The following is a 16,273-nucleotide window of genomic DNA, read 5'->3' on the forward strand; positions in this document are numbered from 1 at the left end:
GTGATTGTGGTTGGAACGAAAACCAACATGTTTGGAGCCACTGCGCAACAAGGATCTCCAAATTCTGCGTTTTTATATATGACCACTAGATGTCAGTAATCTTTCATTTTTACATGTTTGCAGGTGAGCGAGTACAATGACGCAAAGGAGCAAGAAGCACTGAATGATGGCACGGATATTACTTATTACGTTCTAAAAAGCTTTAATATACCCTTTATCTAACTATGGAAATATCACCTTTACTCTAATGCAAATGCATACAATTACTATTTTAATATTGTATCCAAATACCATAGAACCACCAAAATCTCAGGTTGTGATTCATTAATAAATACGTCTATTTTACAATAAAAATATTCTAATTTTATGTTCTTTATATATTCTTTATATATATTCACAAACAAATGATTATACATAAGCAAATTATTTATATCGTTTTGAGTCACCATGTCTCAGAATATCCTTTTGAATGTGGTTGGTGTTCTATACAATTTTATATTGTACACAAATGAAAGGCTATTGATGTATTTTCTTGGTGTTTTTCCACAAGTTGACAACTGATTTTGTAAACTGCAAAAATGAAAAAAAATTTTTTGCAAGTATTCTAGTCTTATATTTAGACTTATTTAATAGCTTATTTCTATTACTTTTTAAGTAAGACAAACATACTGCCAATGAGCTGAAATAGTTTGACCCATTTCTAGATTTGCCAATGGGGCAAGAAAAACTTTAAACAAGCTAGTATTTAAATTTTCTACCTGTGAGCAAAAAATAAGATTTTAAGTTCCATTACTAGAATAAAACACTTAAGACAGCCTTTTTTGGAGCGTATAATGTCTGTCAAAGGTTAAGTTCTATGTAATATTTTATTTTAGATAATTATTATTGAATTTGTACATTTTATTTATTTATTTTTGGCTATGCAATCTGTGTGGGAGGGAAGTGTGCTTCTCAGTGAAATGGCATGCTTTGTCTCAATTTCAGGTCTGTTCATTCATGTTGGGTAATTACTTTTTGTACCTCAGTTTATGGGAAAATCTGTGAGAAGTGTAAAAAAAAAACAAGACTGCAAGTCATTTCACGGAGATTTGCCAAATAGATGGTATTAAGATAAGTGGTCTCTGGGGGTTAGAAACTCTATTCCAAATGCTGAATGTGTGTCTATTTAATAAAATACCACAGAAAAAAACAACCCACCATATGCAAATATGGAGATGAAAGGAATGTGAAATAGGCAGATGTTAAGCGCTCTTATCTGGCCATTTACTTGTATGTTCTAAAGTCATGCTGAAGTACAGGTAATACAAATGGCATGTAGATCAAATTACACTGAGAAACAGTCTGAATAGACATCATTTAAGATGCCAGGTGTAAATGTAGCACCAGACAGGTAAGGGAAGTGGGAAGTAAATGAACCTGTTCTCATTAAAATCATGTTGGCCAAACACATTATGAGCCATAGCTATTGCGCTTATATCAATATTCTGCATTTTGGTGATGCATGCAGAAAACGTTAAGTAAATGTATATTGTAAGAGCTGTTGTGTCATTCCAGATTAAAGTTGATTTCTCATATTACACAGTCAAGGGGTACAAGCTTCCACAGCTTAATCCCTTTCTCTCCATTACCCTTTTTCCTGTGGCCTGCCTCTCCCTGGATTTTATTGTTCCCTCCTCCACCATAAATGTAGGGACCTAGGGATACAAAAACCACGGCGCTATCACTCCATTAACTGCTTGGGGGTAAGGCCCATGAAAGAGGGTTGGCTGCATTACCCTTGCCAAGCCTGTGCATGTCTTCACTGCTGTTGCTGGGTAAATGAACGCAGTCCTGCCCACTTGCACTAAAGTGTTAGCATCAGCAGTGTGTCCACACATTAACCCTTTCCCCCTTTATTTCCCTCACACAGGTTTCCATCAGCCTTCAAAATGGCACATGGTATGTGATGTTACAGTGTACGTTTTTGTTACCGCAATACATGTAAAGGCTTGGTCATCAGACAAAGTAAACATGCTAACAAAATTCTTTTCAGTTCCCCTGCTTTCCCCTAAGGTATATTTGGCCTTTAGATCGTGAATCCATGACAACAGAGCGCCTCCCTCAAGTGTGTGTTTCACACTTAGACTCAGACATCAGACAGTCACTGGTATTTTCCTGTTGAATGTGTGTTAGTGTCAGCAATGTGCTTGAGCATCACCACACAATAGCTCCCTCCCCCCAACTGTGTCCTTGTTCTTCCCACATAAAGCAGCCGCAGCAAACATGATGTCATGATACAGATTTACCACAGAACACTCAGGATAATGGGGATTGAGTCCTAGTGTGCTCCACGCTATGGCAGAATATTGTCCCAAAAAAAATAAATGAATACTAAACCATGACAGAAGCATTTAGCAGATGCCTGTTTGCTGCTGGCTGTACACGGGCCACATCCATCCCATTGCACAGCTTAGTCAGGGCTGCCTCAACCTGTGCGCACATCCGCTGAGCAGCTCACTTCACTCAGACCCCTGACCTGTGACCAGGCTCTTGCACACACAAATAACCGAATCAAATCATGAAATCATCGGGCGGCAGTGTAGTATAATGGGGTAAGGCGTTGGTCTTGTAACCTGAAGGTCACAGGTTCGAATTCCCCGGTACGACACTGCCGTACCCTTGAACAAAGTACTTAACCAGCATTGCTTCAGCTGCATAATTGGATGCAATGTAGAATGTTACATAAATAAATAAATAAATGAATGAAAGTTGCGTAAGTCACTCTGGATGAGAGAGTCTGCTAAATGCTTGTAATGTAATGTCATCAGGAATGTGACTGGGTCGCCAAGATCCATTGGCATCACTGGAATCTCTCTTGTCAGCTACGGCTTCAATCTCTCCTGCCTCTGAAGATTTGCATTTCCCTCTCTGCCAGACTGGACCTCTTTGCCATTACATTCACGAGCCTACCACAGGTTCAGTGCGTAGGTGAGCCACTCCACTCAGCTGTCCAGCAATACAAACCATCCCCACGCACACAACTCATATGCAAAGGAAACTAACCTATGGAAAAGGGCTTCACAATGGAGCATATGGGGAAATGCTGTAATGCCAGTACTGACATGATGTCTGTGAGTCTACCTACCTCAAGGGGTTCTTCCGCCCACAAAGACTTTTGGGTGTGCCCATTTCATCTCTCCCTGTGTTTGCTTTCTTCTTCAACGGCTCTCACAAGTGAAGCACATTCCCCATTAGCCCACACCACACAGCCATATGACTTTGGGAACCTCTTGCAACCCCAAGATCCATAATTCTTCACTGCCTTCTGCTTGATTCATGTATGACTTTTAATGAAAATGCACACCGGACCTTCTGGAAAAGATGTGAATTTTGTACCAGTGAGCCCAAGTCTTGATAGGTTACAAATGGTTCCAACCCAGAGCACATTCACATTACCACCCCACCTCCACCACTCTCTTCCCTGGAATCACACTAATATGGCCTGCCTTTATCATACTAATATGGCCACATTTATCATAAATCATGGCATATAATGGAAGTGGTCCACCTAGTGTTGCACCAAAAAAGAATGTCAACCGGTCCTCACCAGCAAAAAATGTTTGGTTTGATCAGTATATTAACAGCTGTTGTTTGAGTGGTGAGAAAAGTAGGGGCTTGTTATGGCTGCTGATGGGAAAGTTGTGAGCCAGATTTAGTTGACAAGCCCCGTTTCCTCCCCACTGTGGGGTAAAGGGTGAAAGGTCTACCAACTGAACAAACACTATGTTCTACTCTCAGCCCATTTCCTGTCTGTTTACACATAAAACGCTCACCTTTTGAAAATATTTACAGAAGACTGCATGAATAAAATTTCCAAAGTTGTGAAATTTGTGGAAATTTCTTTTTGGGACGTTTTTCGGAATTTTGTTCTCAGACCATCCACGCTCCTGTTTAATTAGGTTGAGTGAAATGTAACCTGGCATGATGCCAGTTTTACTAATCTGTACTGCCGACTAGTATCAGGTAGCACTGCAGAACTGTGCTTTTTTGAATTTGATCACAATTAGGATCAAGAGTCAGGTGTTTAACAAATGGGAAAGTAAGAAATGTAATTTTGATATTGTAGCATTTGCCTAACGTGACAGTTGTCATCATTCATATATTACTGTAGTAACAACAGTAACTGTGACTGAAGTACTTATATTTGTTTCTTCCCTGCATAATAATCTGAAAATGTCTATGAATTTCTGTTCAATTTGTGCACAATTGAATGACAAAAATATTTAGCCTTGCGGCGCCCTGTATCATAAGTAAGACTTTGCTTTCTCCGCTGATTAGAACCCAGATTACTAAAAGAGCTAATCTGATTAAATTTGTGATGTTCACCAAAGTTTGAGGCCCATTTTTTCTGTATTCATTTTTTAAAAGTTGTCTTGTAAAATAAAGCTGACTTACAAATTATTATTCTTCATTATTGTAACACAATGCAATCCTGTGCCAGTGCTGAATTGGTACCACACCTGATGTTTTTTTAGTTGAATTAATTAAACATTTTCAAACAAGCAATATCAAGTCAAATGCAAATGCATTCTTCTGGGTTGTTAAAACAGTTTTCTCCTGTTTTGTAATTGAAAATATAAATCTTGATAAATTCCCTAATTTCCTTTTAAGAATAAAAAATATGAAAATGCTGGGTTCTAATGATATATTAATTACATTAGATTGAGACAACTGGGCCACCAGCGGAAAGGAATTTGCATAGTCAGTCAATCTGTCAGTTGAATGTCATAGCTTGCCGTGATATAAGTGCTTTTCAGCCATATACTGTCCTGAAGCAGCCATGGGCAACAGTGGATAAGGACAACTCAATGCTTTGTCTGGGAAGTCTGACACTGTTTCTTCCTCTTTGATGATCATCGTCTATTTATCTTCACTCATTTCTGGATCTCATAGGTCTAGCTAAGAAACCACAGCACAAAACCTTCCCCTATAGCAATTAATGTAAATATTTGCTTTACTGAGAACAAGAAAAAAAAAGTCTGTAAATCATCCACAAAATAGGGCACAAATCCCAGAACATGTTGTGCCTTTCAGTTTTGAACAAGCTGAACAGCTATTTTCACAGGTACAGGGTGGGCAGAAGCCACAATTAATCCTATAAATGCATATCCTGGAACCCTATCTTTTAATAATATGTTTTTGTTTTGTTCATGCAGACAAAGATGGCGATAAAATGTGTTTTTGCACGCCCCCCCCCCCCCCCCCAGTCAGTTTCCATGCTTTTTATCCCCAGTGGACATGGTAATGCTGAACTGAGGGGCCCTTGCAGGGGGGTAGGGGGAGGGGGGTTGTTTTGCTCAACTTATACCTACAAAAAAAAAAAGTTCTGCCCAGAGACATGTTTTAGACTCATATTTTATGCAATAACCATATTTTTATGATACTTAAGCAGTCTATTTTCTCCCAAAACACAAAATAAGCTTGTTTAATTTGTTCTAACACCAACATACCATAGATTACCATTATTTGATTGGTTAAATCGTTTTTATCCTTTTACATTTTTTTAGACTGGACACAGTGAAAATTACAATTTGTGAATTGTACGTAAATTATATTTTTAGTGCAACCAGCACATTCTCTTTTTTAACTGAAGAGGCTTCTGTAAAGTGTTCAGTGCTTTTGCTTAAACAATTTGACAAAATGTGTCATTCCAGCGAGCACATGATAGTGTGCAAAGGAGAAAAGTGGAAGTGGTCCTGGGGGAGTTGTATATGTAATGTTGGTGACAGTTACAGGAAACAGATTGTAGAACTTTCAGAAGATGATGCATGTATCATCTCCTAAAGTACTTTTATTGGATTTAAAAAATAACAAACACATTGCCACTCTCCATGCCTTAACTGGAGATTAATTTTTATTCTTATGGCGAGGATATAGGACACAACCCAGAATTACAAAATTCCCCAATAACTGCAGTTCTGCTTTCAATATTACACCATTTTACAGGCATCCGATTTCAGTAAGATCGTTGACCGCGGTCACATGGATGGTTCTTCTATAACACGTGGGGGGCGCGGGGGGAAGGAGGTCACTCGGCTTCAATAAGATGGAGGCTCTGCCTTGATCTGGATGCAGCAGACACCAAGTGTTAGTTTTGTTGGGGGTGGACGTTGTGTATGTGTTGTGTGGATTTTGGTGAGGCACTGTTTGAGGTCCTGAGGGGGCATTCATCATTTTTCATTGCTGTTTTTTGTGTGCACACAAGGGTACTTTTGGCATTTGTTACTGGGTTGAAGGTGTGGGGGAGTACAGTAACATAGACTTCCCTTCAGTCCTGCCCTGCAGCTCATTGTCTTTTCCAGTGATGTGTCTGCTTCTCACTGTTTCTCAGCTTTATCTAATGTTGTGAATCTGTGACAGTTTGGTGTAATGTTCAGGGACTGGGCTTGTAAGCAGAACATTGCAGGTTTGATTTCCAAGCAGGGAACTGCTTTTGCACCCCTGAGCACCCTGAGCACACTTAACACAGATGTCCACAATACATGCTCTGTGTAAGTCGTGTAAATAAACCTTAATAAGGGCAAATAAAACAGGTAAAATATATTATATTTAAATTAATATATATTTATTTAATAAGAGTTTATTATGTAGTATTAATTCTCCCTATATGGATGACACAAAACAAACTTGAAACATAACTTACTTGCTTTTACAAGGGGTAAACCATAACACTGCACACTGTACACAACTGGCAAATACTGTGATTTACAGACATTTCAAATACTGTATATTATTGTCAATTCAAATTCCAAAGCAAAAACCTTGGAGTGTCAATAAAATGTTTGCCCAGGAGAACAATTCTCCAGTTGCACAGCATTTGTGAGTGTAATTTGAACACACAATGTTCTCAGTGCCATACAAATCGCTGCATAGAGACTTACAGCTGGTGCCCACAGTTAAAAGAGAACAATAGATGCTGAAGCATGTCTTAAATGAAAAAGAGCTATACCGATGAACCGCTTATGCAGTTTCCCCGTCCACTGTTGCGTTAGCGAAAACTAGCTAAAACCAGGACTCCCATAATTCTTGGCTGTAACCAATCTCCTCGCACCAAGTAGGTTTATAAATCTCCTTGCTCCCTGACCGCTTTAAAAAGATGAGTGTTTCCATATGGAGCTATAGCAGGAAAATACTCCACTGAGTGGATCATGACTCATCGTTTTTTAAAATGTATTTCATTGTTCTTATTCCTGCGACAATCTGTGAGTTTTTCATGCAGCATGCGATTTGAAATGTAGTATGAGTACCAGTGTTTCTACCAGGTCTGCATACTTGCCAGAGGCCCCAGCTGGGGAGCTCGATGTAAAAACCATATGTTGAAAAAAAGAAAAAAAGATGAACATGATGTTCAGGGCCGAACGGAAAATACGCACGTGCAAACTGGTAGCTGTTATTGTCCGAGTAATGCAGCTTGTATGTGTGGTGCTAATTCAGCAAAAAGTTTAAAGTGTCTAGTTTTTCTTTTAAGTCGCATTAGCTTGGAACCTTCGGCAGAATACAGTGTTGAATCTATCTTTGTATCTGAAGAAATATAGCTGAAACTTAAGGAATTCTGACTTTTACAAGTTGTTGAAGAATCTTTTTTTTTCTTTCTTTCTGGTATTTGGAATACCCAATAGCGATGATGTACTCAAATCAGTGCTTCATAAATTGCTGTCAGTGAAGGAGTGTGCAAACTAATGCCCGCCATGGGCTGTGGTGGTTCTGACAGAAGCTCAAGGTGAAATTCATCCAGGAGGCATATTTCAGTCAAATTTCCCTATGTGGGAAGAGAGTTATGTTACAATGGAGATGAAAGTGTATTACACCAGAGTAATTTCATATACAGTATAAGCTGATTGATACATATCAGATGCAACTAAATTAAGTGCTAGATGGCACAGCCTTTCGTACAAAACTGATTATTAGATTATTGATCATTAGTGAAGTAGCAGTGCATATGCCTGCAAAATCAAAATCATACAAATGAGTACAAAAAACTAGTAGGAACATAATGGCAGTGGTGTCAGCATGTTAGTTTCTGCTGCTTAGCCAGCGTCACTTTAACTACCTGGTTTAAGTGTTTTAAATCAACAAATGAATATTGATTCTGCAATAGATATTCGCCCCCATTTTCACCCCAGCCAGGATTGTCTAATTGGACATGTACACCTGATCCCATCACAACATCATACTCCGAACTAGGCCTCCAAAATGAGCGCAACCAGCTTCTACATGAATAGGACTAAGCAGTGGATGCAGATTGATTGTAGATTTCCGATCAAGTAGATGAAGTCGCTATTGCACAATGACGGAAAAAATGCCCTACCGACTGAAAACATGCTTCCTTGGGCTATTTATATATCATCTCATGGGACTCTTGCCCCGGTCAGCAACACCCCTGATCCAATCCAGGCCACATGTGTGCCTCAGTTAGGTTCAGTGCTGTAGATCCTGATGAAATGAATCTGATCCCAGGGCTGATCCGATGCACAATTTCGTGCTGACCTCTGCTTGCTATGGTTTAATTAGCTCAATCATATCTTGATCCCACTTTTGTGTAAGCACCAGATCCTGCTGCAGACTGCAAGTGTATCCTAAACATTTTTCTGGGCTCAAAGTACAGGAGCGAACCGATGTAGTGTGTAGCGCGGTCAGAAAACTAAAACTAAGGAAACTGTTTGGAACAAAAACTAGCGAGCAGAACATATTTCCAGGACCAGAGTTGTGTACCCCTGTCCAAAATAATTAGGCTACCTAGTAAGTGAACAAAGACCATATTACCTTGTTGTGCGGTTTTTTTTGTTTTTTTTTGTTTTTTTTTTGTCAGCCACAGAACCCATTTATAGAAGATTGCTGCACTGGCAGCACAGAATGTTTTCTCTGTATTTCCTACCATGATATTTACAGCAATCAGCCTGGCTGTGCCCCATCAGCTGTCATGACTGTTTATGTAGCCGTGGCAGTGACCTTTAGTTAGGGGTTATTTCGCACAAATGTACAAGTCTCTCCAATTATGACACCCAGTAAGCCTGAATGCTTGGGAAATGGAAAGCAGCGTACGCACACTCATCAGATATCATTCAGAACGTATATCAGTTACAGAAGCAAAAGTTCAGGAAAACAGCATTTTAATAGCTATGAGAGTGGGTACAAACTGGATAAATTAATCAAGGTATCACTCCCAGGGAACCCCTATTGAATTAAATAATGAATTAATCGTCGTCTTTTAGCCTAGCCTACTGATGCAAAATTTGCTTGATAGCGCAACATTAACATCCCATTGCTCAATATTTAATCGACGTCACAAACCATTGGCTGGAATTTGCAGCTTCCTTACAAGAAAATGATCTGGCTGTGCCTTTATACGGTCTATGGGCTGTACTGACTCTTATACCGTCAACCAGAGAAAACCGCTAGTCCACAGATAAATGACATCACCTCGCCTTTCACCCAGTTCCTGAGCAATAAAAACTATCCACAAGGGGCGGAAGGACGGCAGGCCTATTAATTATCGTGCAAATAAAAATAAAATAAATAGTGAACTCTGAATTTTTTTCAACAAACAAATATCAGAAATGGTCATTTTATCCATTTAAAGGGACCACCTCGTGGGAGGCAATCATGACCTCGGCTGCAACTAGACAACAGAAATGTATTGAAATAGGCTAGTTAGACTGTTCTGCTTCTACCATGTCTCAAAGGCTGACTTAATTTTTTAGACATGCATTATGATATAAGCATTATTTAATAAACTTGTATTTTATTTTATATGCTAATATTGCGATTGCTTACTTTTCATGGCCCTAAATTAAAAAATGGCTCAATCTAACCTACATAATACTATAGCACCAAATGTAATTCATATGCCTGCATTTCTTGAGAAATGAAATGTTAGTCGTCATATTGATTTGAACTCCTTTTTCAAAAGAGTAGCGTAAAATCCCGAGAGTATGAAAAAACATTGCTCCCAAAACTGAGTCGAGCACTGAGACGAATTTTCAGTTTTTCTGTAACATATCAGGGAAAAGAAAATTCCTAAAAGTTATGTTGCAGCAAAGCCCGAAGTAATTGTAGTTTCTTTTTCCGGCGGGCTGAATTTACAGCTTGTCGACTAAAACACCATCCCCCACAAATCACTTCTTCGCACCAGAAAAAAACGGTAGCTTGAATTTAAAAGGGCAACCACACGGAGAACACAGACAGTTTAGTTCCTCTGTGGTACAAATAACTTTCTAAATAAAAAATAAAAACCTATTTCAAGAATTCCATTCATACAGACTTAGAATCTGTTGAAAAAAGTATGACAGGTTTAAAAAGCATTCAAATGCACATTTATATATTTATGGATTTAAATATCCAGGAATATTGTATTCCTTAGTGTCATGTCAGGCAGGACTTGTGCAAGAGGTCAATGGTGTTAATTTGGATAATGAGGAAAACACCTGCCAACATATGCCGCATGGTGGTTAATACTGAATTATTGTTCTTTTTCATTGACACATTTTCTTCCTCATGTCCACCCATTTGTTTTCTATACTGTGGCTTGTGGCTATACACACTGCCCTTCTCAAGTTTGTGTGGATGGGAAGTGCACATCTCATAGGGTTCTTGGGGTGCAGTAGGCTATTTGAACAGACCTGTGCAAACAGTATAACTTGTTCCAATGAAGATCTGTAGGTCAAAATATTAAACATCACACGGTTACATGAAATTACCTGTGTTTTTGAAGTGTAAGCAAATCTGCACGTTTTCACAATGCATTCTTAATATCACAAGACTGAAATACTATCTGAAGCATGGGAAAGTATTCTCTCCCTAAAATTGTAGAATGATAGAACATTCATCTGTTTTTTTCACCATCTGAAAACCTGGGTTTCCATCAGTGACTTTGCTATCTCCAGTATATCTCTGGCTTTATTTTACAACCCCCTTTCTCACACATGGTGCATAGTAGGCGATTATGCTCATTGTCTGCCTCACTTCTCTACAAACTCTGTGATTTTGTTTTATTAATATGCTATGTATTGTATGTACTTTGGAAAAAAATCATCTGTCAAATGCAACAATGTAAATTGTATGTGATTTTTTTATCTACAGTGTTTTAGCAGTGGGCTCCAGGTTCCCATCCCTAGCAGTAAAGTGATGTTTCAAGCTAGGACAAGGATTGTATTACCTGAATTCAACCTACCTTGACACCGGTATCAACCAGGCAGTGATGAGTCAGAAGGTCTGGAATTGACCTCTGAACCCCTTTGCGCCATACCCACCACCTTTACAAGCGGAAGAGGTATGGCGAAAGTCACCTGTGAATTCACCTGATGCATATCCACACTGGTGGTGTTGTTTTAGATTACATGGTACTTGGGCAAAATTGTAAAAATACTGTCAGTTTTCATTTATTCCAACCTGTTGGGCTGCCCCCCCCCCCCCCCCCCCCCCCCCCCCCCGTAACAGTTCTAGGCAATTCCATTGAAAAATTATTGAAGGAAACCAAATGGTCTGCAATCTTTAGATGATTTATGTTAAAGTCCTGATTTTAACCACCTGATTCCAAGAGCGAATTCTCTTAATGGCAAAATCCGGCAACCCTTTTCAAATAGCCCTTTTAAGACCTACGCGCTACACGTGCTTCCTTGGCTATACACAAACAGAGTCTGTTTGACCGAGAGTAACCCTAGATCTCGTCCAGCGGCAGCACTATAAAAGCTTCTTGAGGTTAAAAACGCCGCTGTTACTGCGCGAGCGTCATCGTACGGTGGAGACTGTAAGCCAGAGAGAAAGTGGCCAAAGGGTTTTATATTGATTTTCCTCTTGAAAGGAATAACAATTTATGCACAAGAAGAAGTCGTTTCGAATTTTCGGAGGAAAGGTAGGTTTTTCGCCTCACTCGCATGATTTGGGTAATTAATTTACGCGACAGTGGTTTCTCAATGTTGGCAAGATAAATTGAGATAAGGCCAACTATTGCACATCGATTATGATTTGTTGTAACTTTATTTGTTTTATGGCATGAGTGAAAACGAACCAAATCTGACCAGTAAATGGCACACTTTCTTTGTTCATGCGTTTATCTTATTGCTTGCTGTTATCATTTGAAATATTGTGGTAATGATTTTACATTCGCCTCGAATTGACTTATGTTGAATACCTCTTCGATAAAAGCCAATAAAAACATATATATGCTGCTCATGTAAGTTTTTTATGTGAGTGAAAAGTGGCAACGTGTTTGTATAGGAAGTGCCTATATATGACCGAACACTGTATCGAAATTGTTTGCCAAGCATCTGGTTGTAATGAGGTTGCTCGGAATGACCTGGGATCCAGTTTTCACCAAACATTAAGACACTTAAGTGTTTCAAACCTTACAGGTTAAAATGATTCCACATTTTTATTTTTAATTTAATCGTGTGCATACAAGTATTACGAACGGCATATTTTCATGGAGTTCATATTTCTTTTTACTGAAGGCACATTTTTTCACCCAATAGGTTCAACCCGAGGTAAATTTGGCGTAGCATCTATATGTTGATGGTAAACACACAAATAGCCTACGCAATTTAAAAGAAAGAAGACAGGTATGATTAGAATGAATGGGTCCCAAAATCAGTAAATTATGAAACCTGAATGAATAAAATGAAATTTCATTGTTGCTGTATTGTTTGATTGATCAGTCAAACAATAACCTAGTTTAAGAATCGAATTAAATATTTGATTTGTTATCCGGTTTGGTGTGCTGTTTTGTAATGTAATGTGTCATATTATTAGAACAACAGTTGCGTTTCATAAGATTAAAAAAAGGTGGATGAGGTTAAAAAAAACTTGTTTGGCGTGCGAGGAAGAGCAGACCATCATTGAGCGAACGAAACGCTAGCTAGTTAACAGGCTGTTTGTACCAAAAGTGGCGCTGTGGAGCGTATGTATTTTGTATTGTAAACTCGCAGTGCTTTTCATCATGTAGTTCATTTTTAATTGCTCGACTGTAACTTGGTTCGGATATTTCGATAATGGTTGATCATTTCCAGCACTTTTCTCTATTTAAGGAACCGATAAATATGAGCAATAGCCTTCGCTAGCTTATTTTGCTTATCTCATGGCCTACAGCAGACAATCAGACTCCAGGAATTTTGAGTGAAATTAATCGCTGTAAAGTGTATGTAGTGTGAAGCGTAAATGTAATTTTGTCATTTTACACCAGGCTTATGTGTCCTGTTGCCCTTCATAAATACTAAAGAGCGCATTGTAAATAAAACATAATTTAAAATATAAATTAAACATAATTTAATTTAACAACTTTGTCGGGTTGAATTTAATCGATCAGAAATCGAAAAAATAGGCCTCAAATGTATCTTGATGTAATCATTGACATTTATATTAGACTTAGTAGTTTAAGCAGGTTGTCCTTCAAATGAACAGTCTAGAGCACATATACACAAACTGATACATAACATTTCATTGAATTAGTGGTAAAAAAAAGAAGTAACGGTGTGGAAGAAAGAACAATGCTATTTTTCCAATAAAATATAGACTTCACCGTGTAAAGATGATTGAGTGTTCCATCAGCATGTGAATTCAGTTTTTTTTTCTGAATCATATCCTTCTTATCATTTAGAATATTAATAGTTTAAGAAAACATCTTTGAAACATGATAAAGACGTCTTTGAATTTTGATAAAGAACAGCAATTAGAGCTACCTATGGTGGTGAGACATTAGCAGTCTTTAACTTGTTTTTAGTAAGCCATTGGATTGACTTTATCACCTAAAAAAACAAAACAATGAAGGCCATTTTTCATTTATTTGACAACAGTAGGTTTGATTCTTGAATTTAAATAGCACCATTACTATGCCAAACTGACAAAGGAAAAAAAAACTTGAGCTGCTTTTAAAAAAACTGTGATCAAAGAAGGAAGATTAAAATTGTATAGGTGGTAGATCTGTATGTGGCAACGATCTGCGAGAACCTTAAATGCCCGCGTTTGCACTATTGTGCCCCCGGAAGTGACATGCAGCGGTCTGACAAAATGGCAAGCTTGCTTAAAGAGTAAAGAAAAAAAAATGAAGTGTATTGCCACTTTGTGCTAGACTACGCACTTTGGCCAGGACCTTTGAGCGGTGTGTTGGTTGGACTTGAGCGCATTTTCCTGGACCCACAGAGCTGTGTCTTTGCAGTTGAGAGCAGGACTGCAGTGGGGTAGGAGTCCAGAGGCGAGATGTCCGTCTCAACTCAGTTGGGCTTGCTGCTGTGGAAGAACTTCACCTACAGACGACGACAAACGGTAAGAACCTCTCCATCTCATTCTCTCGCCACTGAGGAACAGCAAGAACCTCTCCATCTCTCCAGCTGATGCCACACGGCTTAGGCTTGGAAGGTGTTAATCTGTCTCAATTCTCTCTTACATCTGCGATGGAGAGGTATTTGGAGAAGTCTTGGTAATTGGGCTAAAACATTTAGCCCAGTTTAGCCAATGTTATTACTCTGGCTTCTGTACACAAATGCAGGTCATGATACATCTGTTAGTGCTTTTGAATTCCAGTGTGTTCTGATTCGGGTCCATTTTTACCCTATAGTAAATGGGAGTTGTTTTTTTTTCTATTTCAAGCTAAACTATTTGTTCTGTATTTCATCAAAGTTGTCCATATTAAATGTACAGAATCAGAAATGATAGAACAAAGGAAACCGTGAAACAAATGGAATTGTTTTGAGATAAATAAAAAAACGTTGATAGGTAAGAATACTGTTATGAACATTTTGCTCCCATCCTTGTACATATACACGATTCACAGACTCTTCAATAAGGGAATCTGACATAGAAAAAGTGGTAACTGCTGTTTGATCAGGGAACTAGATGTCAACCATATGCTATATTTTGATTGGCATAGTGTGAAGTAAAGTGTATGAAAGACACCTGTGAAGAAGTTAAACAGTATGAACAGTTTGGGTTATAAAATTTGCCACACAGTCCCTTTACTTTTTATTCCACCACTTGATCTCAGAAGCTAACGTTCAGCTTTGCATTCTGACCGTGATCTGCTTTGAAGCTTCAGTGGCAGTGACACCATTGGCAGTGACACCACCTTTTCAAACCTTGAAGTGTTCATATGTTTGGTCTACCCTGAGTGGCACAAAGGACATAATAATAATTACTGAACACCATGCACAAACTGAAATAAACCTCTTGGCTGTGGTTAGTGGAAAAGCCCTTGGCTGCGATTAGTGGACAATGTTATTTTAGCATTTGAATGCTCTGATTATGGTCAACTTGTAATTTGTTTTCCTGTGGTAAATTATTATAAAATAATAGCATGAAACATTATTCAAATAATTAAGTGAAGATTACAGGAAGAGGACAGAAAGTGAAAGCAGTGCCGTATTCACATTAACTAGAACCTGAGTTATATAAGTGCCAGGATGAAGATCCTTACAGCCTCTGTACAGCTGTGCCTGGCACCTCCATAGAATGAAGGGTTTTCTCATGACACGGTCTGTTAATTGAGAAGAGAACCTAGATCCCCTGTCTGACTTTGGGTGCAGCAGTCAATCAGATCTGTAGTATTGTAATGATGAAGACCAACGCAGCTGGTATGTTTGACATGGAACATTCTGTGTCAGACATGCCGGTGTGGAAGGCACATGACATATCTCTTTGTGAACTTTGTAAAGTGCAGACCGAGATAGCTCAAGAATTGAGAAACCTAAACCTAACAGAGGAGTAGTTGTGGTAGCAAAATGTGTTCAATAACCTGACCCTGTTTTTTTCTACTTCCCTGTATTTGATGTGCAGCTCCAGCTCCTGGTTGAAATCGTGTGGCCTCTCTTCATCTTTTTCATCTTGATAGCAGTGAGGCTGAGCTACCCTCCTTACGAGCAACATGAATGTAAGTGTACCATTCCCTTTCAGCGGTGGCAGTGAAATAATGTAAAATGCCAAAAAGTGCCATACAGGCTGACCATATCACACCGTATCACTCTGGTGCGCTTGTGCAAAACTTCACAGGCCATTCAATCAATCAGTTATTCAATGTACAGCCTTGTGATGTCACAGCCTTCCATGTAAATTAATGGTTTAAGTGTCACGCTAATTATACATACACAGATATTAATCAATTCTGGAATTACTCTCAACACTTTACTCTCAACCAGTAATCAATCAACTGTTGTAGTTAACTGGCTGGTAGTGTGTTTTTCTTCACCATAAGAAAGAAAAGGAGGCTAAACGTATCCTTCTTTAAATATGTAAGAACAGAAGGTGAGAA

The 16,273-nt window shown here is 38.7% G+C and overlaps 1 protein-coding gene across 3 annotated transcripts in view; it reads left to right on the plus strand.

The window, feature by feature from the left end:
* Positions 1 to 11,736: 11,736 nt before the first annotated feature.
* Positions 11,737 to 16,273, plus strand: part of LOC118230978 (phospholipid-transporting ATPase ABCA1-like) — a 39,620-nt gene continuing 35,083 nt past the window's right edge. For all 3 annotated transcript variants that reach the window (XM_035424330.1, XM_035424331.1, XM_035424332.1), the window contains exons 1-3: positions 11,737 to 11,890; positions 14,189 to 14,295; positions 15,802 to 15,895. In XM_035424330.1, coding sequence (XP_035280221.1) covers positions 14,230 to 14,295; positions 15,802 to 15,895 — 160 coding nt within the window. In that variant the 5' untranslated portion in view covers positions 11,737 to 11,890; positions 14,189 to 14,229. The remainder of the gene's footprint in view (positions 11,891 to 14,188; positions 14,296 to 15,801; positions 15,896 to 16,273) is intronic.

Source organism: Anguilla anguilla, chromosome 7 (assembly GCF_013347855.1).
Source record: "Anguilla anguilla isolate fAngAng1 chromosome 7, fAngAng1.pri, whole genome shotgun sequence".
Lineage (NCBI taxonomy): Eukaryota > Metazoa > Chordata > Actinopteri > Anguilliformes > Anguillidae > Anguilla > Anguilla anguilla.